This window comes from Dipodomys spectabilis, unplaced genomic scaffold (genome assembly GCF_019054845.1).
Source record: "Dipodomys spectabilis isolate Male_0828 unplaced genomic scaffold, ASM1905484v1 ptg000049l, whole genome shotgun sequence".
NCBI classification, from domain to species: domain Eukaryota; kingdom Metazoa; phylum Chordata; class Mammalia; order Rodentia; family Heteromyidae; genus Dipodomys; species Dipodomys spectabilis.
In genome coordinates, this window is record NW_024870726.1 from 850,255 (window position 1) to 878,199 (window position 27,945).

The following is a 27,945-nucleotide window of genomic DNA, read 5'->3' on the forward strand; positions in this document are numbered from 1 at the left end:
GCAATTGCAAGGTGGAATGAGTTACCAAAAGCCATAAAGCTTTCTCAAGAGGATGTGAACTGAGTTCCTCCTCCTGGTGTGCATACCTTCAGCCAAGGGCAGTCTAAGGAAAGGCCATCAGTATAGCATGGCCAGCCACCGACCCCCCTGCGGCCAGCTACCGAGGGCTTCAGTCCTGGAGTCAGAGACAGGGATCAGTGACACAACACCATGTGAAGGTGTTAGTGAGCCCTCATTCCACAAGCATTAGAAGGGACCACTTGAGTAGCAGGAGTAGACAGGAAGTGGAAGTTAACTGTGATTTGATTACAGCTGCTTTTATTCACACACAGAAAATAATTTTATCTACCACAAAGTGGTGGGTCCCTCCAGCATAAGCAGGTCCTGTGAGTGGGATCCTTGCACTTTAGGTTTTGGCTTTTCTAGTTGACGACGTGGTCGCTTCAGTGTCTTGTTTGTGAAGCCTGTCACGTGTGCTTTATAAAAAGTAGGAGAACGATCCTGAAGTTCAGTGACACAGAGGGAGGCAAGGCGCCAGGTCAGGAAGCCCTTTGGGGGTGCTCCTGTTTCCCAGAGCTCTTGCCCACCCCTCACCATGCTGGGCAGCATCTCCCTGAGACTTCTGCGGGGGACGTGTCTGTCCTACATGGCGGGGGACCCCACTCTGTGCACAGAGGTGGGGTGTTCTTCCTCCAGCTGGGAAGTCACATGTGAGTAGAAGGCCTGGAAGAACAAGTCACCATTCTGTTTAAATGGCAGTGGCAGGGCTGCCGAGCACGCCTCCAGACGGAGCCTCAACTCCTGAGTCGGTGTTGAAGGCTGCAGCACCTTACGGGCATGTGAGCACCCCACTAACTGGGAGGGGGGAAATGTACGCATTAGTTATCTTGGCTAGGTATAGTGGGCTGAACTTGTAATCCCAGCTAGTTAGAAGGCAGAAGTTGGGAGGATTGAGGTTTGAGACCCCCCCCCAAAAAAAAAAAAATCAAAAGCTTAGCAAAACCACATTTCAAAAACAAGTTGGAGGTATTGATTCATGCTTGAAAGCCCAGCTTTGTGACACAAAAGTAGGAGGATTTGGGTTCTAGGCTTGCCCCAGTCAAAAAGTGGGAGACCCTGTCTGAGATAAATAGCCTTAAAAGCCAAAAGGTCTGGGGGTGTAGCTCAAGTGGTAAAGCACCTGCCTAGGAGGTGGGAGATAGTGAGTTTAAGGCTTTCTCCCTCCTCAGACATCTTAGCTCTGTTATTACTCTATTAAATAGACGTTGTAATCTTAAAATCAGGAGTCTTTGACATTCATAGTGTGAGGAATAGAAGCAGAGAAATAACGGGGGCCTTGCCCATGTGCTTCCTCCCTGATGACGCTTTTCCGTGCTGTGGATGTGGGCTGACGTTCGCAGGCTGGAGGGCTTGCTGCCTTCCTCATGCTATGGGTAATGTGTCCTACCCTTTCCCATTTTCAGGTACACGAAAGGAGCCGCTTCTGGGGTGGGGGAGGTGGGGTGGGTGGGTGCCATTATTGCCTTTTGTTGTTGTCTTTTACTATAAAATTGTTAGTTGCTCATGACGAAGTTAAAACAGACAGAAATTGTTAAGAGAGACAGGGCTCTCCCAGCACCTGTCTGTGTGTCTGCCACGGTGGTGAGACTGGGTGGTGGCGCTCCTGGCTTCCTTGACCATCCTTCCTGCTGCTGGCAAATTGCTCTGCACACAGGCCTGCGGCCCAGTTTCTGTGCTCTGTATTCTTAATTTATTCTGGAACCTCACCTCAGAAAAGCCAGGTTCTGCTCAGGTGTTGAGTCTGCACCCATGCACGTGACCATCAGCGTGGCCTGGGTGGTGTCACCTGGAGCCAGCCAGGGCCCAGAGGCCAGTGCAGCCAAGGCACGTGGCCAGAGTGAAAGAGGTCAGAGATGCCGGCAGGGCAGCCCGTGTGTGCCTGCAGCAGAGGCCTGGGGCGAGCGGGGTGACTCGTTCCCATGTGCATGGGTCTCCTTTGTGGACTGCCCCTCTGTGGCAGACCCAAGGCTCGACCCCCTGGGGCAGACCACCTGTAGCTCCGTGTGGACAACAGGGGAAGGCCAGAGGGGAGGGTGTGTCCAGGATGGGCACTGGTGCCATGCACAGGAGTCTACATATGGCCTGCCAGAATTGCTCTAACTCTGTCAGCGACAGGGTGCCCACGAGTCAGGAGACACTGGATCACCCTGAGGACGGCTAGGCACGGTGGGGGAGGTGGAGTTTCAGCTCCTGCCTTGTCTGCACCCTGGTGTCTTGAAGGGGCGCGTGCAGCTGTCCTGTGATGGAGGTGCCAAGGTGACTTGCACAGTGGGGGTGGGGGTCTGGGCGATCTTCTCAGGGATGTCATGGGGAGGCGGGCTTTGTGAGCCCCCACGCCCCCACACAGGGCTCCGCCGTGCTTCCCAGCAGCCTGGGAAGGGCTATGTCTCTCTGATGGACAGTGATGGCTCCTGAGGCCCAGTGGGTCCTGTGCTTTGGGCCCTGGTCCCTGGCACGGGCGGCCCCAGGCCCCACTGGGCCTCCGCTTTCTCGTCTCCCACCAACTTCTTAGTCTAGTTGGGCCAGTGTTCAGGACACACAGGGAGTGTTAGTTCTCATGGCCTTTTCTGCAGTAATCGGCCCTCATTATACACATTAATAGTCCCATCAATTAAAAATATGACTATTTATAACTCTTTAATGAAGATGAACAGGCCGTCTGGTCATGGTGGCATTTCTCCAGAATCCTGGCTGCTGGGAAGGCAGGGATTGGGAGGGTTTCAGGGCAGCCCTGGCAAGAAGTTGGTGAGATTTTTCTTTCAGTAAACAGTCAGGTATGATGGAGCACGTCTGTAGTGTCAGCTATTATATAAGTGGTGTGGATAAGGGAAATCACAGTCTGAGATTGTCTTAGGCAATAAACAAGACATCCTGTCTACAAAATAAAATGAAGAAAGGTCCTAGGGCATGGCTCAAGTGGCAGAGCACCTACCTAGCAAATGTCAAGTTCTCCTAATTTTCTGCCCTCCCAACACACAAAATAACTTCTGCATAGTAGAGTTTAGCTTTTTGGCACGGAAGTCCGTGGCAGTGTCTTTGTCTTACAGTGAATTTAGCCTACAGCTTTTGTTTTCTCTAGGAAATTTCTGACGTAGCTTTTCATAAAATGTCCTTAAACATTTTCAAGGACACAGCAGTTCCACTTTAGGCATTAACATCTTAAAATACCTTTAGCGGTTGTTTCAAATCTTCAGTCTCATAACGTGTAGGACTGGCAGTTCTCTGCTCAGTCAGCCTTCCTGTAACAGCTGTCCTTTCTCTTGCCACCTGTGTCAAGGCTAAGCATTCCACCCCACGGAGTGAAGGCTGGAAGCCACCTTCAGGTTAAACTGTGCTGGCTTTCTCAGGAGCTCCAGGATGCAGTTCTCTGAGAGGCCCATAGTACCATCGGCTGGTCTTGCTGAAGGCAGGCAGAGGGTACCCCGGACCTCTTTGGTTAAGTGAGAGGCTCTGGGAGCTGAGGGAACAGAAGGAAAAAGCTCTGCTTAGCTGGCAAGAGCTTGCAAGTTCACCCTTCCCATCCCACCATGGCTTGCTTGCTTGCCAGGGTGTGGCGTGGGAGGGCACACTGGAATGGACTAGACTTCCTGCGGGCTCACTTGCTGTCATTGGTGTGGTGGTGTCATGAGGGAAAGAGGCTATGTTTATCTGGGGCTTGGGGGTTGCCAGCGATCAGGTTGTTCCTTTTAGCAGAGGAAATCAGCCAGCGCTGACTTTTCAGTGGAGCCGACAGCCCTGACATCCATTTAAAGTTGAATGTAGTCTTTCCCCCAAATCCCCACTGCATCGAGACCCTCTCCCCCATGCTACTGGGGTGGATCCCTTGCTTTAAAACTCCAGGGGCATTTCACGGTCTCAAGTTATCATTCTGAGTCATGGAATACTGTCCAGAACGGGATCCCCCATGTAAGGGGCATCCCCAGGCCCCCGCAGCCCTGCAGCAGGTTCGCTCCCCTGGTGCCCTCATCCCTTCCATGAGTGTCTCCTCCCCCATCCTCTCTCCATGATGCTGGCCAGGGGACCAGGCTTGGGGGGCTGTGGTCCTTCAGACTCATGTGGTGGCGGTGTTTGTGCCATGCCTTCCCTGCTGTCTGGGTGGCCGGGAGACCCGTGCAGGCCGGCAGCAGGCAGGCGCTGCTCTTCCGCAGAGGCCAACCTGTGGTGGGTTCCTCTGGGCACCTGGTGCTGAGAGCCACGCCTGCCTGGGATGCTCAGGAAGAGCCCCAGCTAGGGAGATTCTCACACCCAGCCTGTGAGGGTGGCACGGAGAATGGACGGAAAGAGGGTGCAGGCTTCAGGCTTGTGAGGCAGCCTCTGCCAGGCGTCCCGGGGGGCGTCCCGGAGGCCGGGGTTGCCCGTCCCCGACTCCCCTGAGGCCAGCTTAGCCTCATGTCCGCATTTTAAGAAGGGTCCTCCCAGATCCTCATGTTCAGACTGAGTCCGCTAACACAGCTCGCAAGCTCAGAGGCCAGCGCTGCCACCCTGCCCCAGGCGGAGTCGGGCAGTGTCACCGAAGGAAACCACTGGTTTCCTATGAAGTCAACTCCCCGCCGGTCCCTTCGCGCCCCCCAGGGCTGGCAGCCTTTGCCTTGGGATCTCCTTGGGAGAGAGGAAGCGAGACCCCCGTTAAATGTTGCTTGTGTTTACTATTCTGAGTCATAGCTGAACCCGGGGACTTGGTGCTCGGGTTGCACCAGAGCAGGCTGGGACTGCTGCACGGGTGGACACTGCTGTCATGTTGGCTGATGTTTGTCACCCTGCATGGAGAAGGTGACTGGGCAGAAGGGTTGCTGCGGGATGTGGGAGCAGAAGCCATCTTGCTTGTGAATCTTTGAGGCCATCAAGAGGCAATCTGAAGTTCTGTGGAAGCTGAACCTGACTGGTACCCCAAAGGTTTGTGCATGATCCCATGTGTTAGAGATGTGTTAAAAATAGATTAAAAATAGTTAAAAAACGTAGATATGTAGGTGTAGACATACAGATATGTAGGTGTATAGATAGAGTTATATATCTACATAGATAGCTTAAAAGGGTTTTCAAATGGAAGTGAGAGCGCATGGTAGAAAACAGCCGGTGAGCCTCTGCTGGACCTGCATTTGGAAGTCTGTGTTAGGCCTTGACTGGCACCATGTGGCTCTACACCTGCTTCTAGAAACAGGGCTCCTTATTCTGTTAGATGTCAGCCTCTGCTTGGGTGCAGCCGCCGTGCCACCAGGGAGCCCAGGGCCCCTCCCTGGACACACGGACAGACTTGCTTTTCTCCACTGTTGCTTTGCTTGCTATTTCGAGGTGACACAAATGCTTTAAAGTTAAAATAAATGTTTCTTCTCTTTTGCCAAAAAGAATAGTGCCAGCAGCTCACCCCCATCTTCCCAACTATATGGGAGGCTAAGATCTGAGGACTGGTTTGAAACCGGCCCAGGCTAGAAAGTCTGAGACTCTTATCTCCAGTGAAGCACCAAGAAAGCCAGATGTAGAGCTGGGGCTCATGTGGTAGAGCACCAGGCCTGAGCACAAAACCTCAGGGGACAGAGCCCAGGCCTTGAGTTCAAGCCCCAGGACTGGTATACATGTGTGCAGATGCATGCGCGTGCATGTGCACGCACACACGCACAATTCTGATATTTCACCTTCCTTTTTACCTTTGTAATTTAATGTTTTAACTAGAACTGTGTTTGTGGTTAGGTAGGGGAGACGTAGACATCAGAGAGCTTGGAGTCTTTCTAGATGCTGAGCTTCAGCTTTGAAATTCTGAAGTGTGCACAGCTCTCATGTATGTATGTGTGCACATATGTGTCGGGTAAGTCCACTGGCCAAACGGTGTCTGGTGTGATAGGTGGAGCAGAGTTTCTGGCTTCCCTGGTCAATGGAGAGCGTAGGTGAGCTGTGGGTGGGGTTCTGAAGCTCACTCAGCTCCCAAGAGTGGGTGGGTGGAGCTGTGGAGTCAGAGGCCTAGTTAGAAACAGGCCAGCCCTCCTGTGCCTTCAAGGCTAGGTGCCTACAGTCTGGGCAGGTGGGGACCAGGTGGCCTTCTATCCAGTTCAAGTCCTTTGATAGATCTCATTTATCAGAACCCCCCTTGCGCTGTTCTTTGGCCCTGCTGTGTTTGGCTGAGGTAGCAGGCATTCCCGTGATTATTTTAGGGTGCAGTAGAGCTTCTGGTGTGTGCTGGTATGCGTGCCGCGTGCTCGGGTTTTTTCCAAGCTGTGTGTTGAGGCATACGGGATTGCCATTGTTCAGTGCTTCCATGCTGCTTGGAAGATCTTACTGCCGTTGTTCAGCGCTTCCGTGCCGCCTGGGAGATCTTTGTGCCCGTGCTCCTCCCAGAGCGCCCTGCAGCTGTGGAGTGCTGTGCATCGTGTGCACCACCCCAGGCCCGCCAGGGCTCCTTATCACTGTGACTCAAGCACCTCCAGGCTGCGAGCTGCCCGTGTCTGCAGGTGGATGGGGCACCCAGCAAGTGGGCACCAAGGCCATGCTCTGCACTTAGACCCCATGGCAGAAGGCAGGCTGGCACTACGGTAGGCCCACCCTTCCCCTGGCCCCATCATCTTCTGGAACCTTTTACCTTGAGGAAAAGAAGAAACAAGTCTCAGAGACCAGTACATTGCCTGAGGTCATTGGGATGGCTGGCATGGTACACAACAGGACAGGAGAGGGGACTGGGAACCTGGCTTTTTCCAACTTGGCGGGGGGCATAGCACACAGCTTCAGAATTTATAACTGATGGAAGTGAGCTACCGTGGTAAGGGTACTTGTACAGTGAGCAGCTTGGTTCTAAGCTGGTTGACAATTGTTTTTAATTACTGGAATTTGTCCACAAACCAGATTCATTTTGCATTTTGTAGAGAAGACCTCTGCTTTGACTAATTGTGGTTTCTGAGTTCTTGGAACATGTTGCATGCTCCGGCTATGGCTGGAGTGGGACATGTGGACCAGAGGAAAGTGAAGCACAGCTCTGTTTATGTAGCATCAGTCTTCCCCTTTGCCAAACCACTGTCCTTAGTGAATTAGTGACATTGAAATTTTAATCCCAAGGCTTTTTCTGCTCACTCCGATGTGAAGTGGAAGTCTCATTTGGGGCTTGAAGCCAGAAAGAAGGAAGTTAGATCACAACTTGGGCACTTTTTGAATAGCAGCGCATGACTGTTGGGGGCAGGCGTAGAGGTCCGTGGGACAGAGTACAAATGATTCCACTGTAGGTGTTCGTACCACCTTCCTGATTTCTCTGAGAACCAGAAGGTTAGTGGCGTCCAGCCACGCACAGGCCCTGCCAGTACGCAGGCTTGCTGTGGAGGACAAAGCCGTAGGTAGGGCTGGATTGAAGTTTTCACCTTTGTGGTAAAATCCTATGTGACAGGACTCAAATTCTTGCTTTTGAGACACAGGGTCAGGAAAAGGGAGCAGTGCTGGGAGGGATGTGCCATGGGATGGGGGCGGGGGGGGAGGGGGAGGCAATACTAGGAGGGTGTGGGGGGGCAGTGCTAGAAGGGTGTGTGCCAAGGGGGGGGGAAAGGGGTGTGTGGGTGTGTGCTGGGCAGCACAGTGAAGTGCAGCCCTGGCACACATCTCGGGGGCCATCTCACACCTAAGCAGCCACTGTTTAGGAACTGGGTGAGGGGTCTGGGCTCCTGGGGAGCTCAAGCAGACAGACAGCTGGGAACCAGCCGGGAGTCTACTGGGTCTTGTACTTTTGCTGTTTGGTCCAGTTAGGTTTTCAAAAAATGGGCTTGTCTGGTTTTCCAGTTGGGAGCACACATTTTCTGTGTAATGAGAGCCTTGAACTTCCTGGGAAAACCAATGTGTGGCTCTACATATAATCAGTTTTGAAAATAGACCTAGGTTGGGCCGGGACTCCCAGGAGATGCACTGGATTTTAGGCAGCTCATCATGGGGCCCGCCCCTGATGTCAGCAAGCAGCGAAGCGGGAAGTCTGGTGGGGATGGACATGAAGAGCTGGCTGGTTTGGTTTTGTTTTTCTCCTGTCTTTGCTCCAGAGGTCCCAGGTCTGCTCTCTCATCCGTAGTCGTGAGTCCTCTTTGGTGGCTGAGTTTTGGGTAGAGGCCCATTTGGCAACTCCCATTCTGGAAGAACTTTGGGAGTGCTTTCCCGAACAGCTTCCCCCATCTCCCTACACCTGTGTTTGGGAGAGAGGTGGAGACGGAGCTGAGGGTAGGAGTCCTGATTGGGGCGGGATGCCAGGCTGCAGTAGGCAGGGGCTGTACTTTCTTGGTGTTAGGTTTTACTGCAAGTGGGGGTTCACTGGGGCACAGAGCCACCGCCTCTGGACGCGAGGGACATGATGGCTGCCCGGGAGCACACGTGTGTGGTTTGTGCACATGCTCAGATGTGCTGTCAGAAGCATGTTTAGCCTCTGTTAATGCCTGGGCCCTGATCCCCAGTCCCTTGTCTCTTCCACTCATGGTGTGAAGTCTCAGGTAGGGGCTGGGCCTGGTCACCCCTGTAACCCCCTGAATGCAGTCTCCAGCCACAGGAGAGCCCGTGGAGCAGGCGGCAGGAGTCTGCCACATTCCATAGCCTTGGTGAGGCTGTTGACCACGCTCCAGGACGGGATGAAAATCTTCACATAAATGTTTTTAATAGGAAATGGGTTATTTTGCCAATTAAATCAGGCATTTGTTTTATTAAAACACAAACATACTTTATCTGATTATGAGTAAAACACCACCCCACAATGCTGCCCTGTTTATATAATCATATATCTTTGTCTAATGGAGCCTTGCTTAACTTATCATGAATATTTAATGTTTGTTGTGATAAATTTAATCTTCAGGTAGTACATGTTTAAAAATCAGCAGTGCATTAGTGAGGGGAACTCATTTAAATTCATACTTTGTCTTACCACTAAGGATCGTCTCATAAACTATCGTGCTTCATTTTTCACCTGCCATTGAAGGTGGCGATGAAAAGAAACCATCTTATTCCTACTAGTTTCTAGACTTACTCCAGCAGTTGTTGCTTTTTTGTTTTTTGTTTGTTTGGTTTTTAAATGCTTGTACTGGGGCTCAAACTCAGGGCTCTGGTGCTGTGCCCCTCAGCGTTTTTGCTTAAGGCTGGTGCTCTGCCATTGAGCTCCCCTTCTAGCTTTTTGCTTGTTAACTGTCCTGGTGGTTTCAAACCACGATCCTCAGATCTCAGCCACCTGAGTAGCTAGGATTACAAACATGAGCCCTCAGCACCCAGCAGTTGTTAAGTTCTTAGTTTTACTGGAGTTGTTCTGAGCCTTGAGTACTTGCATACTGTGCATGCATTCCTCCCCCATACTCTGCTGTTGATGAAGATCCTGCATGTCTCCACAGCACCTTGCCTTCGTCACCCAGTGAAGCCTGCTGATACTTGTGGTCTCATTGCTATGTGTTGAACTCTTGACCTTTTCTGTTGGCTGCTTAGAATTCCATTACATGCATATATGTAAATGAACTTAACTAGCTTATTAAAAGTTCAGCAACAGGGAGACTTTTGGAACAGTTGTATACCTGTCCATCATTTCACAGGACCCTTGTCATCTGCCTTCATCTTACCTGTGGATTCCCGTCATCCTGTGTATTCTATCAGGCTATACCCAAATAACACAAAACAGTAGTGATGTTAGCTACTGTTTCCTGAGTGCTGACCAGTGTCAGGCCTGTGCTAGTGTGGACCACCCTCTAATGGTTCACAGGTGCTGCCTTCACCTGTGGTGTGTTAATGGCTGGCTGGAGAGCGGGTGTTCAGGTACACAGCTTAATTTGTATTCCCGTATTCAGCCCCTCACTTCGATCTGCTTCAGTGGACAGGTGCTGGGAGCGAGTCTTCCTCCCTGGTGCCTTCCGCACCAGGCTCCCGCAGATCAGCTAGCCGCCTGTTCCACCTGGTGGACGTGCGCTTTGTTTTCTCAGTGTCCAGCTTCTCTGTTGCAAACAGCTCAGCCAGTCCTTCCTCAGCTTTCTGAGGCGAGCCTGGCTCCCGCAGGTCTATCCCGCCGTCCTCCTCCAGGCAAGGTCTCCTGTGACGGAAGGCCCACCTCTCAGTTTTGGTGACTCCTTCCCTCTCACTGCAGGCTCACAAGAGTCACCCACACTGAATGCCAACCCTCACTGCAGGCTCACGTCACACCGAATGCCTGGCCGACCTGTCTGCCTCCAAACACACCTTCCAACCTTCTCCATGTAGCTACAGTGATCCATCCACAGATGGCTGGCCATACGTTTCCAGTGGCCCATCGCTTTGCTCTGAGCATTAGATGGGTACCTCCTGTGTAGGACTCTACTGGAACAATGAAGAGTGAACACATTTCAGCATTGCGGGGAAATGTATAGAGAGCAGATTCCATGACAGAGATCAGCAGCCCTCATTTCCATTGTGGTAGTTCGCGTGGCCCCTCCACAGCCCATGGTCTGTACTGACTGAGCTATGTGGGACTTTGTTTATGGCAGGACAGGGCAGGCTGTGAGCAAGGTCACAGTGGTTGGGTCATCTGGATTGGGTGGGCAGTGGAGGCTGGCCTGAGCCTCCGGGTTGGGGGACAGCACCACTGTAACGAGCCCCACGGGGCCTGGGACCCCTTGTCTTTCTGACATGTTCTCAACCAACTTTGCTGGAGGTTCGGTGTGAGGTCTCTCTGAAGACAAAAACTCCTGGGGGTTGGGCCTCGAAACCCTGAAGTGTCACTTGTGCTGTGGCTGGTTAGATCTTCAAAATCTAGTTATCTTCTGTATCTAAATGACTATTCCAGTAGAAAATGAAAAAAGGAAAAATGGATTGATGCGAGGTCATTTCCAGGAAGGTCAGGTGCCTCCTGCAACATCTTCAGGACTGTAGGAGACGCTGTCAGGATGGCCCACAGGTGTCGGGACGCACTAAGCCTTGGGCAGGGGGAGATGGAGCCTGTGAACGCGGGTGTGTCACTGCCTGTGAAGTTTCCACAGGGAGGCTGGTCTGCGTGTCCTGAAGCGCGGTCGGGGTGTTTTGACTTGCACTTGAGTTGTAGCCAGTAACCTTGCCTTCTTTTCTGTTTTACAGATGCTTTCGTGAACAGCCAGGAATGGACGCTGAGTCGGTCGGTGCCGGAGCTCAAAGTGGTGAGTGGCGTCTCCTGGCCTCAGTGGCTCCTTCTTCCTGTGGGACGGGAGGTGGCGTGCGAGTTTGTGAGGCATCTCGTGGAGCTGCCGGTGGGTGTGTCCCCACGCAGGGCCAGGAGTCTAGTGCTTGGAGCTGGAGCCCTGAGTGTGCCGGGGAGAGCTAGACAGCCACCCCACGAGGTGGTGGGGTGTGAACAGCATGGGGTCCCTCTCACACACCCCCTTACAGACCTCGACCACGGAATTATTTCTCCTTTGCAGTGTCATGAGGGTTCCTGTAACAAGCCATCAAAGTTTTGATAGTCATATATACAGTATTATTATAATATCATATAAGATATATTACATATATGTATATACATATGTGTGTATATATACACATAAAATATGGGTGGCACTGGAGCTGGCACTCAGGGCCCCACCCTTGCTAGGCTTGCTTGCCAGGCTGGTATCCTATCACAAGCTTTACTTTCAACCCTGCACTTTGCTGATGATTTTGGAGGCAGTCTTGTGGACTTCTCTGCCTGGGCTGGCTTGAAACCACAGTCCTTTGGATTCAGCCTCCCGAGTAGCTAGGGTTATAGACACAAGTCACTGATCACTGGCATCCCAACTCTTGTATTGGTTGAGTTGGGGTGGGAGGGGAAGGTACCTTCTTCACCAGGCTGGCCTTGAACTGAGGTCCTCTTGATAGCAGCCTCCTGAGTAGACAGGCATGAGCCACCACACCCAGCAGAACTTAGGAGAGTTCTTTGAGGAGACCATATGTGATTCTTACCACCAAGAAAAATGACAGGGAGCACAGAGTGCAGTGCAATGTTGCTGATGACATGAGAAGGCAGTGCGCGACTCCCATTCCCAAACTCTTAACTGGCTTAAAAGCTTGCTTGAGTTCCCCACCTGGGTTGACTGTGTCACAGACAAGCACATGTCAATGGTTTGAGGGCCGGTCTCTGCCCCTGTGTGTGGTTGGAGGAGACCCTATAGGGCTTCCAGCTCTGGGGTCACAGGTACCTTCCTGTGGTGGTACCCCAGATCCTTGTCCTCATGGGCACCCCAGCAAACCTTGGGTGCTGAGGACCCACGTGGCTGGAGAAGCACCCCTTGGTACTGCAGAGCAGCCTCCCGGCACTCGGCGGCTGTGACTGACAGCTGCCCTTGTGCAGGCTCCCAGCACAGGTGCCACGTGGCCCCGGCCCTGCCTCCCAGCACAGCCGTAAGTGATGGAATGCCAGGCTCCCAGTGGACTCGTTGTGGAAGGGTGCGCAGTAGACCATTAATCCATCAGGGAAAACAATTCAGCGTTTGCTCTCTTTGCAAGCGTGATGGTGCCATGCTTTGAGGCTTTCTGCAATTGTGTTGTGTATGGTCAGATCCGCCACACAACCAGTTGCTTTGGGTGCTACGGATCTGGTCCCTGCTAGGCTGCACAGCTTCATGCTGTGGCCTGGGCTTACAGAGTAAATAGACTCCATGCCCACAGACAGGGCTTGGTCAACAACATGTCACCTGCTGTTTTGCTGCTTCTATGCTTTCCCTGAGCTCCCAGCTGGGATATTTTTCTTACCTAAAGACTCCATTTCCTTTGCAGCAAACTGTTGTTTAGCAGGTGAGTGGGCATCCTGGGGTGCTAGGGAAATTGGTTTTAAAGGACAACTATGTTCTGCTTTTCCTCCAAGAATTTGATACCACCAGCCTAGGCTCCAAGCCATCATGATTCATTCAAGGTCCAGGTGACAGCCTTCTCTCAACAGACTTGCGTGGTGTGTGTGTGTGTGTGTGTGTGTGTGTGTGTGTGTGTGTGTGTGTGGTGTGTGTGCGCGTGCATGTGCGTGTGTGTGTGCACGTGTGTGCACACGTGTGCCTTCCTGTGAGCATGCGTGCTGGTAGCTGGTACTGGTACTGGCACTGGCACTTAAACTCAGAGCCTAGATGCTGTTGCTTACTTTTTTGCTAAGTTTTTTTGGTACTCTGTCTCTGGAGCCACCACTCCACTTCCGGCTTTTGGGTGGTTAACTGTAGGTCAGAATCTTGGGCTTTCCTGCTCTGGCTGGCTTTGGACTGTGATCCTCAAATCTCAGCCTCCTGAGTAGCTGGGATTACAGGCTTGAGCTACTGACACCTAGTAGAAATACGTGGTTTTGACCTTGTCAGCATGCCACATTTCTCCCTACTAAGCCTTTTGGTCCAGCTTTGGTTGATTCTGACCTCTCTGGTTGATGTCCACAACATGTTGTCATGGTTTTGCAGTCCAGCTTTTACCCTTGCCCCCTTGTCTTACCTCCTCCTTATTCTTCAGCTGGGTGTCTCAAGTTAAAATAATGCCCATAGGGGTCTACAAATCAAGTAAGACATCTTGGGCCTACAAGTCAAATAAGACATCTTGCCTTCACCCAGGGGCTGATGGGTAATTCTTCTGAGGCGAGAAGGGGCTGAGGAAAGCTATGTAGAGAAAGCACAAGGCTGAACAGTGCTTGATTTGGGAGCATTTCTTTCCTCAGGGAAGAAAAACTGATCTTAATTAAAATTTTAATTCTGTGGCACACTGGTTTGGATTTTCTCACAGTGTGAAGCCAACAAACAGCAGGTGCCCTTGAGCCAAGAATAGTTAATAGGTAGATATGCTCAGATGATAGCGGCCCTAGGTAAAAGGAAGGCACAAGTTGGGCCTGGAGGAAGCGGCTTCGCGCAGGGTCTCTCTGAGGAGTCTGGCTCTGAGCTCGACCTCTCAGCTGTAGAGTAAACCATCTCATTCACACTCGCCAGCATTAGTCATCCATTCATGTTTTCTACCTTGAGTCTTCTTGGGCTGTGGGTGGTGGAGACGAGATGAGTAAGACACAGCCCCCGCCCTGAGGGAGCTGTCAGTATCAGAGGAAGCCAGAGCCGCCCTCCAGAGCACATGAAACCGTGTGTGCAATCACACAGAGCCGCATGTGTAGGGGCTGAGGGGGTGGGGATCGAGGCCGTGACACCAGGAAGGGGTCCTAGTCCATCCTGGCTTCTGAACGAAAGAACAAACGTTTTCTCCTGGTCCTGGAGGTGAGAAGTCGAAGGTCATGGGCCTGGAAGCTTGGGTGTCTGATGAGGACCTGCTGTCTGGTCTTGTCCTGTTCTTACATCATAGAAAGACCCGTTTATGAGTACCGTGTCTTCCGTGATCCAAGCATCCCCCAGCGGCTCTGCCTCCTCAGGTATCACCTTGGAGGTTAGGAATCCACTTATGAAATTTGGTTTAGAAGTGTTCAGAACAGAGACTGGAAAGGTGGCTCAGAGGTAGAGTGATTGCCTTGCGTGCATGAGGCCCTGGGTTCGATTCCTCAGCACTACATAAGCAGGAAAAAAAGCCAGAAGTGGTGCTGTGGCTCAAGTGGTAGGGCGCTGGCTTTGAGCAGAAGAGCTGAGGGACAGCGCCCAGGCCCAGAGTTCAGCCCCACGACCAACCAAAAAAAGTGTTCAGAACACAGCAGAAGGCTTCTGGAAGTGATGACCTCTGAACCAATGGCTGCTATAGGAGTAGGATTTCTGGCAGATGAATGTGGGAAGTTCTCATATGTGGAGAAGCAAAGACTGTGGACATGAGGTTTGGTAGCTGATTGATGCACAGGATGCAAAGCTAGGGGCAGGAAGCCGAGCAGTGTAGGTGCTGAGAGCATAGCTAGAGGGCAGGACAGGCACAGGCGGTGGTGGGAAGGTCATGCCGAGGGGCTGCAGCAGGAGCTGTCGGCACTGGTTGAAGGAGGTCTGGACTGACTGCTCTGCCACAGTGCACACAACATGCGGCACTCATGAATTCCATTCAGCGCTTACCTGTTTTCCACACTTGTATGCCAAATTCTCTCTCACCTGTGTTTCTTCTAGATTCTCTGTTCTCTTCCTATGTGTTCTTCTAGCTATGGGTATCACTTCCCACTTAACCAACCTTCTTTCCCACAGAGAATGGGGAGATGTGGACTGCGGGGACTGAGCACCAGGCATGTGCGTGCAGGTGCCCATGAAGAGCTGTGGTGGGGTGGGAGGAGGCGGGAGAGGCAGCTGGGTCAAGGAGTGGGATGGGCGACGCTGGTAGGGCAGCCCCATGGTGGCACATGGGGTTCCTGGAGCTGAGGGCCAGACGGAGCCTGGATGACATGGCGGGTCTTGGCCCTGGCCGGGAGTTTGAGAAATGAAGGTTGTACGTGACCTTGGGCCCAGCTTCCCTGCCACCACAGGCTCCAAACTGCAGGTGCCTTGATGCAGACGAGAGGGCGGCAAGGAGGTGGCAAAGCCAGGAAAAAGCGGGCAGATCGGTGAGGGAGGGGCAGCACGAGGGGAGGGTGTGCGTGGAGCCCGGGGTGGGCTTGCTTATGCTCAAGAATTGGTGTGGCCCAGCTAAATGTGAATAGGGAAGTTCTCTAGAGGGAAGAAAAGACTGGCACAGGGGGAGAGGCAGCTGCCAACCAGAGCAGCTTCATAGAGCAGGACAGGGCTCCCCAGCCCTGACCAGGGGCAAAGAGGCCTTCCTGCAGGTCACCCGGTGCAGCATCTTGGCCATTGCATCAGGATGCTGTTTCTGGAGAGCCACCATAAACAGCCTTGCCTGCTCAAGGAGAGTGGCCCTCAGGCCCCCGGGTCCTTGGGAGCTTCCGCCCGGCATGAGCACCCATCCGTGTCTCCACCGGCTTGGCCCTGCCTTTCCTCAGTGCTGGGTTCCTGAGAAGCAGGCTTGCTGTCTCTGGGCCCCCTGCCTTTCCTCCCCAGCCCCCATTTACTCCCCACACTGCTCTCTTCCCTCCCAGCCCCACCCACATCTGCACCAGGTTCATCTTCTCAGTGGAATGTACCACCTTGTTGTACTGGGTTGCTCTGCTCATCCCGTCTGGCGCCCTCCTTGGTAAAGTGAGGCCCCAGTCCCTGGACAGCTGCCCCAGTGCACACATTCCTGATAATACCAGCAGCAGCCTTACAGAATGCACATCCCTGCTGACACACGCCCTGGTGGTGTTGGGCCAGGCTGACCAGGATGCGGGCAGCTAATGGGGAAGGCTGGTCTGCCTGACCCCCGCAAAGTCATTCCTGAGCTCATTTTGGTCTTCCTTGCAACATGTGGTTAGGATTATTGGGTCACTGTCTGTGTTGACCTCTCTGGGTGCAAAAAGCCAAGTTGAGTCATTCAATCACCCTTAATGGTTGTCCCTTTCTCTGCTGCAGGGCATCGTGGGTAACTTGGCCAGCGGCAAGTCGGCCCTGGTGCACCGATACCTGACAGGGACCTACGTCCAGGAGGAGTCTCCCGAAGGTACGCCCGTGGCAGGCAGTGACAATACGCATGCAGGAGAGTGTAGGGATTTGAATTCTTTTCTTTAGGAAGTTATAAATTATTGCTTTGATGAATCACATGTCAAGAAAATAACAAAACATGCCAAGTAGTAAAAATCTTTAAGTCTAAATTGTTCTTTCTGTAGAAATGTTAGCAAGCCGCTTCTGTTCACTCTAGCATTTGTCGTAGTTCCCATGAAATTCCGTTGAATTTATTTCCCGTCTAATGGTTTTGTCTTTTCAAATATTAGTCTAGTGTTACTCAAGTATTGGTTGGCTATTTCTCTGGTCTGGATAATGAGTTTTTAAGTAATCTGTCTGTAATGTGACTTTAGTCACAGATAACTAGCTTTTCTAGAGAAGAATCCAGATTCTCACCACATGTTTGAGTATGTTTTCCCCTTTTATATTGTATTAAAACATTTAGTAATCATTTTGCATGTGAGTTAGGTATTTCTTTTGCCATTAGACATTTGCTTCTTTTGTTAACATATCCATGTTTTATTTTCTTGCTTTAAATACGATGATGATGGTAATGGCAGGAAGCTACTTAGCTCCCCGATCAAGGCGTTAGCAGTGTTATATTTTCTCCTCATGTAACCTTTTGAAATCCAACTGTGAGACACTGAATTTCTGGTTCCTTCTTTTTCTTACTGGCTGTTCCATTCTTTGCAGACATGGATGCAGGTAACTACGTTTCCTTCATGGCAGCGCTTGTCTTGATCTGGAGAGAGCTCGAGAGGCACAGCTCTGTACTGTAGCACCCTTCCCTCTGTGTTCTGTGTTCCATCCTGTGCGGCTTCATTTTACCGGTCTTTTTTTTAAGTTCAACATTCCACCTTGTTTTGTCCCTTAGACGTCTTTTGAGCCGTAGTTGTAAATAGCTTCACGTGTCTCTGTAACACCTGTTTTAGCATTTAACTCTTGTCCTAGAGACGGTTGAGAAGGAATAGCATGAAGAGGGGCTTGCCTGGGGCCCCGCCACTATTCTGCAGAGTTCTGCAGTCGCGTTTTGCAAATCTCATGGTGGTCACTTCTGAGAAAGACCCACTTGTAAATTTTCCCCATTTTTCTGGTGGTTTGGGTAGATGAGGATCAGAAAGAAAGGCCTGCATGTGGGAGCAATCAGATGGAAGAACCCTGGGCTGTCCTGTGAGCATCGAGCCAGGTGCTCACGGGCATGGCCTCCTCCACTCCGGCCTTTCCCCTGGGTTCCGTATCTGAGCCACACACATTTTATGTCAGCCTTTGTCCCTCCACGCAAACCAGAAAGTGAAAGGCACTTTGATTTCCTTCGAGAGGCTATAGAACTTTGGGGGTTTCCACATACTTCTCGGGACTTGCAGTTGTATAGTTTATGAAACCAGCCATGGTATGTCTGTAGCTCAGCACCTGGCAGGGTCAGCATACCTGCAAGCCTTCCATGCCTTCAGCAGCCCAGCTTTCAGTCAGAGATCACCAGAAGTTCCAGGTCAACTCTTGGTCAACGCTTGTTGACCTTGCTTTGACCTTGTTCACTCTTAGACTCAGATGTCTAGAGCTGCTCGTGGGAGCCAGACTGTGTGTCCATCACAGTCCTTCCCCCTGAGCTGCTGCGTGGTCATTCTCGTGGCTTCTGTTTTCCGTTTGGCCTTCGGGTTGGTCCCAGTGTACTGGTCCCACTGTAATTTCTTTGTACTGCACAATTAGTTCTTATATTTCCACCGAAACAGAGGCATTTCTCTTGACTATCTATGTATCAACCATGTATCAACAGTTAAAAACTACACCCAGTGGGACGGTGTAACCATGAGCACTAAGGAGCCCACTTTTTAGCTTTTTCAAGTAAAAGCTCTCATCACTGCACCGGGATTTCAGAGCACTGCATGTGTGAGAATGTAGCGTGTGGGGGGGCCCGAAAGGACTGTATCAGGGAAGTAGGGGTGTCTCCCTTGCGGCCTCCTGGGATCTCTCATCGCACTCTCAGCGGTCAGCTGGGTCAGTGTCCCTAAATATGGCCACGTTTAAAGCCCTGCCCGCCTGGCTCCTTGGATTTGCCCTGTGGTTCTTCCTGGGATTTCAGTGGTGTGTCGTGTCCTTTGTCTGGAGTCTGACCTGCGCTGGGGTATTTGCACTGCTGTGGGGAGGGGAGGGTATGGGCTGAGACCTTTCCTTTTTTAACTTTGGCCAGAACGTTCTGACGTGAACCTTCTCCAGGCTCCAGAGACCATGTGTCCTGCTGGCATCCTCGCGGCATGTCGCTGCAGCCCAGAGGGTGACAGTGGTGGTCTGCTCAGCCTGCGGTAGCTTCTGGCAGACACTTTATTCTTTGAGGAAAGAGCTGACTCGTGAGATTGTCAACTAGTTTTAGAGCTGGAGTTCACATGAGGAAGGTCTTCAAATACTATGTTTAATATCCTTTTTAATGGCTGACTTAGTGTAAAGACGAATGCCTCCGTAGGACGCTGTGCCTCCCTAAGAGTAGCTGCGAGAGAGCAGCCTCTGTGAGGGCAGTGTCCTTGGTGCGTGCGTGCGTGTGTGCGTGCGTGCATGGGTGTGTGCGTGCATGCGTGTGTATGCGTGTGCGTGCATGTGTGTGTGTGCATGTGTGCGTGCATGTGTGTGTACAAGTGTTTAGAGTGTAGGATGGTGTATGCGAGTCCAGGACCATTTCAGGAAAACACCCAAACTTCAGGGCTTCACCCAGAAGTCTTCCCTCACAGCTCTGCAGGCCAGAACTACAGCATTGAGGCCTTGCAGAGCTGGAGATGTCTCTGGAGGCTGCGGGGGAGACTGCGTTCTGCGGAGGCTCCTGCAATTCCAGGTGCCCCTGCGCCGCTCTGTGCCTCCACGATCACGGTGTGTTTACCATGACAGTGCCCACGCTTTCTTCTTCTTCTCATGACGGTCCGCCCTGTTGTGACATGGCTTCCTGTCAACTGGTTACAACCAGAGAGACTCTACTTCCAAAAAATGCACCAGGGTCACACTTGAATGGATATTGGGGGGAGTTGCCAGTCAACCACCTCCCAGGCTTGTGTGTTACACACGGTGTTTAAACAGGAGTGGCACTCAGCACCACCCACCTGCCCATTGCATTCCATCCCCCGGGCCTCATGCTGTGAACTTTGCTGGCTGCAGAACCTAACTAGGGCAGAGTCAAGCTCCCTGTAACCTTCCCACCTCCCCGGTCACTTCACGGCTGCCATTCACCTTCAGATAGAGAATCAGATGAAAGTCACACCTTTGCCACCAGAGCCCTATTACCAACTGCTAGTTAGACTTGTGGATGGAGTTTTGGCTTTGTAACCTCAGTTCCCCGTCATGTGTTCCATGCTTAATATTCGCTGTGCGCCCTGCCTTCTGACACAGACCTAAGTGATGCTTCTTGTCTTCTAACTCTTCCTTCCAAATAATGTCAAGAAAGGCTGCAGTTCTGAGTTCAAACTCTTGTGCAGCAGCAGCAGCAACAGCAGGAGGGGGGGGAGGGGGAGGGGGAGGGGAAGAGGAGGCCACGGCAACTAAGTAATTACAAAAGGAAGAGAAACTGCTTATCCCTTATAGTATGAGAGCCTTGGGAGTGGGGCACCTGCCCTGAGACTTCGTGCCTCTTGCGGATAGGGGCCTGCTCTCTTCCGTGGTGAGGCCACTGATGTTCCTTCCCAGGTCAGTACCGTTCCGCTTGTTCTGTGGGTGGTGGTCCCTGTGCCTGTGCAGAAGCCCCTGTGGAGGGACTTGAGAACCTCTGGGTGGCAGCTTCCTCCGTGGAGCTGCTGATCCGAGGCGGGGGAGGCGCCGCCGGTGTACTGAGAAGCCACTGTGGGGGCTGTAAGGTTGACAGGAACACACCTAGGAATGGTCATAGCCTTCTTCCTGCAATCACACCCTGAACCGCCCTTGCTCCAGGAGGAGGGAGGCTAATTCTTCTCAGAACTCAAGCTGTCTGTCACAGTTAAAAGTGGGATAAGCTGTGCTGCGAGCTGCCTCCTTTCACGTCGTGTTCAGAATATAGGCCACATCAGCTGCACAGGAGGAGAGGGAGGGCTGGGCCTGCCTTCTGCCCCACTGCAGACCAGAGGGGCGGGCCCACGCGCGGGCCTGTTGCAGTCACAGGAGGGGATTTGACAAAAGGCTGGGCGTGGCGTGGAGCACAGGGCACTGAGGCTCCTGGTCCTCATGGGCTTAGCTTATCAGAGATTCCTTCCTCGGTGTCTGTCCTCTTAATTTCTTGGGTCTTTTTTTTTTTTTGGCTAGTCCTGGGGCTTGAACTCAGAGCCTGGGTACTGTCCCTGAGCCTCTTTCTGCTCAAGGCTAGTGCTCCACCACTTGCAAGGATAACTTCTGTCCTTTTCAGAGTAGTTTATTGACGATAAGAGTCTCTCGGATTTCCTGCCTGTGGCTTCAAACCACAATCCTCACATCTCAGCCTCCTGACGAGCTAGGATTGCAGACGTGAGCCACTGGTACCTGGCTGTTTCTTGGGTCCTAACCAACTCAAATGGTCAAAGGTCCAGGCAGCCACATGTTTTTCTGGGCCAGAGGTCTCCAGATGCCTGCCCAGGCGCCTGGTGAGGGGAGCTGACCCCTGTGACGCTGTTCTGGCTCCACTCTGAGGATGGGAGGTGAGGCCCTGACCTGGCTCTGTGCTGCCCTGATGGGAGGCGATCCCCAACTCTGTGCCCTTCCCCCGTGGGAGGTGAGGCCTCTGACTCTGCTCTCTCTCCCTGGGAGGTGATCTCTCCTGGACCCTCTTCCCCTCCCCCCATTTCCCCACTCTCCCATCAGTGATTGCAGGAAGTTACACAGCCTGAAGCAACTATACCATCCCCTCCCTTCACAGAAGAGGAGGAAGCCTGGTGTCCTGGTTGTAACTGAAACGTGAAAAATGTAGGCAAAGGATTGAAGGGAGAACTGTGCTCGGGAACTGGCCAGAGCAGGCGGGGGCTGGGCGGTATCTGTGCAGTATCCTATACAAAGGAAAGAATAGAGCAGAGGGAACCGAGAGGCTGGCTAGGAAAAGCTCTAGGCGATGCCAGAGAAGGCTAACCATGAGATTAGGATAGGCTTAGTGCAGTTGTCTTGGTTCCCTCTGGGGGCTGCTTCCAGACTCCACTAGATACCCATCGCCACAGGTGCTGCTGCTGGTGGCCTTTGCATATAACTTGCACCGTCTCTGTACATTTCCTCTAGTTTACTTACAGTGCCTAATATAAAGCATGTGTAAGTGGGTGCTCTGTGCTGCCTAGTAAGTACTGATGAGGGAAAGGGTGTGCATGTCCAGTACAGGTGCACTTCTCTTGACCTGTGGTTGGTTGGATCATGGACGTGCCCACAGGTGCAGACAGCCGGCTCTGAGAGAAGAGGTGCCTGTAACTCAAAGTAGAAAGCAAACTCTCGAGACTAGGATATAGGAAGTTTTTCAGTCTTTTTTTTTTTTTTTTGTATTGAGACCAGGGAGGTAGAAGGAGAGAGAAAGCATGCGCAAGCACACCAGAAGGACCTCATTCTTTTCTTCTCTGAGAAGAGCCCAGTGTCGTGTTGGTTTCTGTCAGAGTTTGATAGAGACGCTAGGAAAGGCGGTGCTGTTACTGGTCACTTGCTAGAGCCAAGTGACCCGAGGCATGCTGGGATGCAGGAGGACCTCCCTCCCACCTTACCACCAAGACTTGGTCTTGCCTACAATGCAGAGGGAACGCAGAGGGGCCGCCGATGGCTGTGCTCACCTGGGGCTGGTGCAGGTTGGGGCCTCAGCCTGTATCAGCCACTGCTAGTCTTGTGACACTGGGCATTGTCAGCTCCTGAACCTCAGCATTCTCTTCCCTGCTTCACAGCTGAGCGAAGCACTAAACAGAGCAATATGTGTGAGACACTCGGTTCTAGCCTGGCGTTGAGCAAGGCTCAGGGATCCACCGTGTTGATAGACTTGCTCCAGCATTTGGCCCTTGGAGGAAGGGGTGTCGTCCTTGCGTGGGCCTGTCACACCTGGAGTCTTAACAGTCCCTTCCTCTCCTGTGCCAGCAGCCCCAGCCTTCCCCTGTGCTTAGAGATGGGACTTCCAGCCTAGAATGCTGGCCCCTGCTTATGCTCCAAGTGTTGTTCCTGGATTCCTAGTGGTGGACAGCTCAGCACATGAGGCCGTCCTATACTGAATGGACTTCCCAGACTCAGTAGGTTATTCTAGCCACCCCAAGGGAAGCTCGACTCCATGAGCCGTTTGCTGGGGAGCCCACCCTATAGTTGGAAAACAGAAAACAACAGTGTAAAGTAGGCTGACCCCCTCTCACCGGCCTTCCTAGCTCGGGCTCCTGCCCACACCTCACGGGGGGCCAAGCTGTGCGAGGCACCAGAGCAGTATTGTCTGTGAGGGACAGACACTGGGTGCCGGGCTGGTGGGGAGATGGAGTGAGGACAGTGCCCCATCCTCTGCTTTCCAGTGTCGCAGAGGGGAGGCCGGTGCAGTGGAGACTCGGAGGCCTCCGGCTCCCTCTGTGCTTTATTTGTGTTGCTTTTTCTTGGCTGCTGCCATCCCATGTCCTATGAACTTCCTGTTTCTGGCCCTGCAGTTGCCTGTAGGCCCGCTGTCTGTGTGCAGGACTGCTCCCCCCACCCCGCCCTCCAGGACTTGGCCAGGAATTGTTTCCTAACAGATGTGCCCAGCATCAGGACTGTGAACGTGCTCTCAGCAGCACGTGGATTGCAAATATTTGTTAATGCATGTTTACTTAGTCTCTTAGAAACAAACCACGTGGTAAACACCCAGCGTGATTCTCTGAGACCCTGAAATGCGTTTAAGCTGTCAGCTCCAAGAACCTTTTCCAAATCCAGTAAACTTATTTAAAACAAAAAACCAACTTTGTCAGCTACCACTGCTCCACAGATGTGAGCGCTTGTTTCTAAAAGTGTTCTGTTTAATGTTCCCCTGGAAAACAAAAACCTGTACAATTCTAATAAAATCAGAGTTGTTTTGAAGTCTAGCCATTCTGGATTTTTAACGTGAATTTGTTACTCCTGAGAAAGTGATGGTAAGAGTACCAGAACTTTCTAACAAGGACTATAAGCAAGACTCCAGTCCATTAATGGTTCATTTCTGCTATTTTCCGTGGTAAGTCCAGATACCAGCTCCGCCCTTCTGAAAATTTCACTCGCCTTGGGCGCTGTTCTCCCGTGTGCAGCTGACTGCAGCTCAGCCCTTCGGCCCTCAAGCTGTGTGCAAGCCAGGAGATGTGGCTGAAGGCTGGAAGGACGCTAGATTTCTTACAAGAATGTTACCAGAACACTTTGAGAGACTGGTTTGTTTTGTTTGATTTTGAACAAGGAACGGGGGTTGTAAAATGAGCATAGGGAGTTTGTCATGTTTCTTGCATTGACAAGTCTGGCAGGACACAATGTATTTATCAGTTGTTGGGAAGTCACAATGTTTTGACCCACGCATTAGCATTAATTCGACAAGAAATCCATAGCTTTCTGAACGCTGGGCACTGGGCCTGCAGTTGACATGTACATTCCAAGGAGAAGCTGTTTCTGGATAAATAACTGTAATTCAAGGAAGTGATTTATACCTGGTCAGGTGAGATTCTGGGAGCACTCAAACCAGAGCAGGCCTGCTGACGGCTGCCAGCAAGAGAAAAGAACCGAGCTCCTCCAGGCTGCTAGCTGTTAGGCCAGGGACTCCCAGAGCCCAGAAATAGCGCAGAACTCGCCACAAACACAGCTGCTGCTCTCCTCAGATCCTTGTGACATCAGATGTTTTCAAACCATTCTCCAACAGGAAAAAGCAGACCAATGTTTAGAAAATTTTACGTATTTTATATTTATATAACGTTTTATATTTAAAATTTCTGTCGAAATTTTACCTCTATGGGTGTTTCTAGAGCTGCAAGTAGACCGCCTTCATTTGAAGATTAATGCAGTCGTCAGATCTGTCAGACCTGAACCACGATCACACATTTTTACCTGGATCTGTGGTTTGTGTCTGCTGTGTCTTTTAGTTCAACCACACTGGCTGAGAACCTGTGGCAGCATACCTACCTTCCACTTGTTACGATAGCGACCTGCTCTGATTGGAAGCCCAAAGGGTCAGATTCTCTGTATCTGTCTACATCTCCTTGAGTGTACGGGAAATCCACCAGCTTGATTGGGCACAGGCAGCGGTGGGATCCACCAGCCTACACATCTGGAACGGCCAGGGGATGGATTTCGAATGACCCTCAGGCTCACACAGAGCCTCTCTCTCCCCTCTCCTGCCTGAGTGCAGCTTATGCTCAAGCCCTTCCCTGCTGCCTCTGTGGCCATGGGATGCTTAGTGCTCGGGCCTGATGAGAAAAAGATGGATGTTCCTCGGCAGCTCCAACTGAAGACTGGGGCTGCTCTGATTGGCCTCGTTTTTTTTTTTTTTTAATCACATTTTCATCTGGAACCAATCACCTTTGCCTTTTTTGGAGGAGATATTTTGATTGGCTAGTCCATTAGGCATTGAGGTGGACTTAGTTTACCTATTGAGTAGGAGTGTCACAGAAAACTGTTGAGAAATTAAACCCTAGAAAAGTGACTGGGGCGGGTCAGATCCCATCCCTGTGTCCTCTGTGGCACAGACTTTGTGCTTGGGTGCTGTGTAATGTGACTTTGTCCTGATGAACAGGCTACATTATTCTGAGTTTGCATTGTGGGATCCCGGGTGCAAACAGTACTGTTTGCACTCTTCCCCAAAGCACCCTTGGCAAATATCTCTCTTAGCGTTTATAGACTCAGGGTATAAGTTGGGACCTTTTTGTACAAGTTCTTTCTTGATCCATGAGAGCAGAAAAGCATTGTCTTCAGGCTGTTCTGCATTGTTTGGGTCTTAAAGAGATGGCTTGTAACACCTTTTCTGTCACTCTTTTGTCTTTACTCACTACCATAACACCTCCTCCCATCAGTTGTTTTAGGGGTTCTAAGAAAAGGAGCTGGAGTTGCTCAGGAGAGAGCTCTAATGTAGACAGTCTGACTGGGGCTGGGAGGTTTTGCCTGGAAGGTTCTACAGAAAGGGAGAAGTGCTGCAGTGAAGCCAGACTCAGGATAAGGAGAAGAGGAAAGAAAAGGTGGGGTGGGAGGTATCTCGTGAGGCAGGTGGACAGAGGGAGAAAGGGGTTCCAGCCTCAGGGCTGTGGTTGCTGTGGTTTGAGGAGAGGGATTTACCCTTCAGAAGAGGCCAGGAATCTGCTTCAAAGTACAGCATGCAGCCCAGTCCCGACTGTTAGGGGTTCCACTGCTGGGTGCTCTCTGGGGGTGCTCTCTGCTGTGTCCTGCTGCTGCTGCTGCTGCTGCAGGACCAATGTGTGGCCAGCCTCACTTCCCACAGGGCCCAGGGCCAGGATGCAGGGAGAGGCGGGGAAGGACAGCACGTGGCAGTGAGGTCAGGGTAGAGCAGCGCTCAGGAGCACTCAGGTAAAGTACCAGGGCCACGAGCCTGGCCTCCACCTGGCATGTCCTGTGGGAGTTGATCACATGCATATGTGTGCATGTGCACCTGTGTGCATTTGCACATGTATGCATTCGTGTACAGATCCATCTGTACACAGCTGCCATAACCTACAAAGGAGGAGGGCATTTGCATATGCTCCAGTTGTTTAGCCTAATAAACTCATCTGCGCTTTACCCACACCAGAAATGCAAACCAGATTACAGCTTTAACCCTTCCCCTGTCCGGGAAGGCTTTCAGAATGGCTGCATTGGGAAGGAGTCTTTGGCAGTTCCGATGCTGGAAGGGCAGGCTGTGGACTGCTGCTCCCTGCCCTGGGGCTGGTACTGGGCCGTGCTTGGTGGATGTGTCCCCACGGCCAGCACACGGGGCCAGTCCTAGATATGGACTGCTTAAAAACTGTATTGACTTTTTGGGTTGTATTAACAGCTGGGCATTGGTGGCTGTCATCCTAGCTACTCAGGAGGCTGAGATCTGAGGTTTGTAGTTTGAAGCCAGCCTGTCCTAAAAAGTCTGAGACTCTGATCTCCAATTGATTACCAAAAAAAAAGAAGTGGAGGTATGAGCTATGACTCAAGTGGTAGCCTTGAGCATAAAACCTCAGAGACAATGCCCAGGCCCTGAGTTCAAATCTTATAATTGGCCCACACATACACATGCGAAAAGTTAATACTGTCACAAACAGAAGAGAGAAAATGGCTAGCAGCTGAGTGAAACTGCTGTGCTGAAATGACAGTTTGTGTGGCAGGTGGCAGGGGCTGGCGTACGCTGTGTGAGGCACAGGACCTGGACAGTTTGTGTGGCAGGTGAGCCGGGGCTGGCGTATGCTGTGAGGCACAGGACCTGCACAGTTTGTGTGGCAGGTGGCCGGGGCTGGCGTATGCTGTGAGGCACAGGACCTGCACAGTTTGTGTGGCAGGTGGCAGGGGCTGGCGTACGCTGTGAGGCACAGGACCTGCACAGTTTGTGTGGCAGGTGGCAGGGGCTGGCGTACGCTGTCTGAGGCACAGGACCTGCACAGTTTGTGTGGCAGGTGGCAGGGGCTGGCGTACGCTGTCTGAGGCACAGGACCTGGACAGTTTGTGTGGCAGGGGCTGGCGTACGCTGTGAGGCACAGGACCTGCACAGTTTGTGTGGCAGGTGGCCGGGGCTGGCGTACGCTGTGAGGCACAGGACCTGCACAGTTTGTGCGGCAGGTGGCCGGGGCTGGCGTACGCTGTGAGGCACAGGACCTGCACAGTTTGTGTGGCAGGTGGCAGGGGCTGGCGTACGCTGTGAGGCACAGGACCTGCACAGTTTGTGTGGCAGGTGGCCGGGGCTGGCGTACGCTGTCTGAGGCACAGGACCTGGACAGGAACTGCCGCGGTCCAGGCCTGGGTACCTGGAGTAACTCTGTTATTTCTTTTCTTTTTTGGATGGCACTGGAGTTTGAACTCAGGGAGTCATGCTTGTAGCCAGATGACCTAACATTGAATTATGCCACTGGCTCTCTTTTACTTTAGTTGAGTATTTTTAAAATTGACCCAGGTTAGCCTTGGGCCTTAATTCTACGCCCAGCTTGTTGGTTGAACTAGAAGCCTCCCTAATTTTTTGCCTGACCTCCAACTGCAATCCTCCTCCTGAGTAGTTGAAACTACAGGCCTGAGCCACTGTACCCGGCTCTGTTGGTGGGTCTTTTATGCAACCAGGTGGGGCAGCCAGAGGAGAGGGACCATGAAGGCAGGCTGGAGACTCCAGGCTCCTGACGGTCCTAAGTGCAGTGCCAGCACTGGAGATGGGCTTCAGAGGGAGGAGGAAGTGGTCGTAGAGGTGACCGTGATGGTGGTGAGGTGAGCTACCGGAGTGTGTCCTCTGGAGCACGGGCGGCTTCCTTGGTCTCAGGTAATTAGTTCGTGTGTGTGTGTGTGTGTGTGTGTGTGTGTGTGTGTGTGTGTGTGTGTGTGTGTGTGTGTGTGTGTGCTGCTGGGGCCACACGCCCTGTGACAGACTCCAGCCTGGGCTGTCCTGCTGGTCCTCGAGGAGCTGCTGTGTCCACAGAGGTTGGCTGAGCCTGAGAGGCCCCAGGCATAG

The 27,945-nt window shown here is 52.0% G+C and overlaps 1 protein-coding gene across 2 annotated transcripts in view; it reads left to right on the top strand.

Annotated features, from left to right (window-relative positions):
• Agap1 (ArfGAP with GTPase domain, ankyrin repeat and PH domain 1) overlaps positions 1-27,945 on the top strand; it is a 474,515-nt gene that overhangs the window by 159,333 nt on the left and 287,237 nt on the right. For both annotated transcript variants that reach the window (XM_042678805.1, XM_042678806.1), the window contains exons 2-3: positions 11,083-11,141; positions 16,332-16,419. In XM_042678805.1, coding sequence (XP_042534739.1) covers positions 11,083-11,141; positions 16,332-16,419 — 147 coding nt within the window. The remainder of the gene's footprint in view (positions 1-11,082; positions 11,142-16,331; positions 16,420-27,945) is intronic.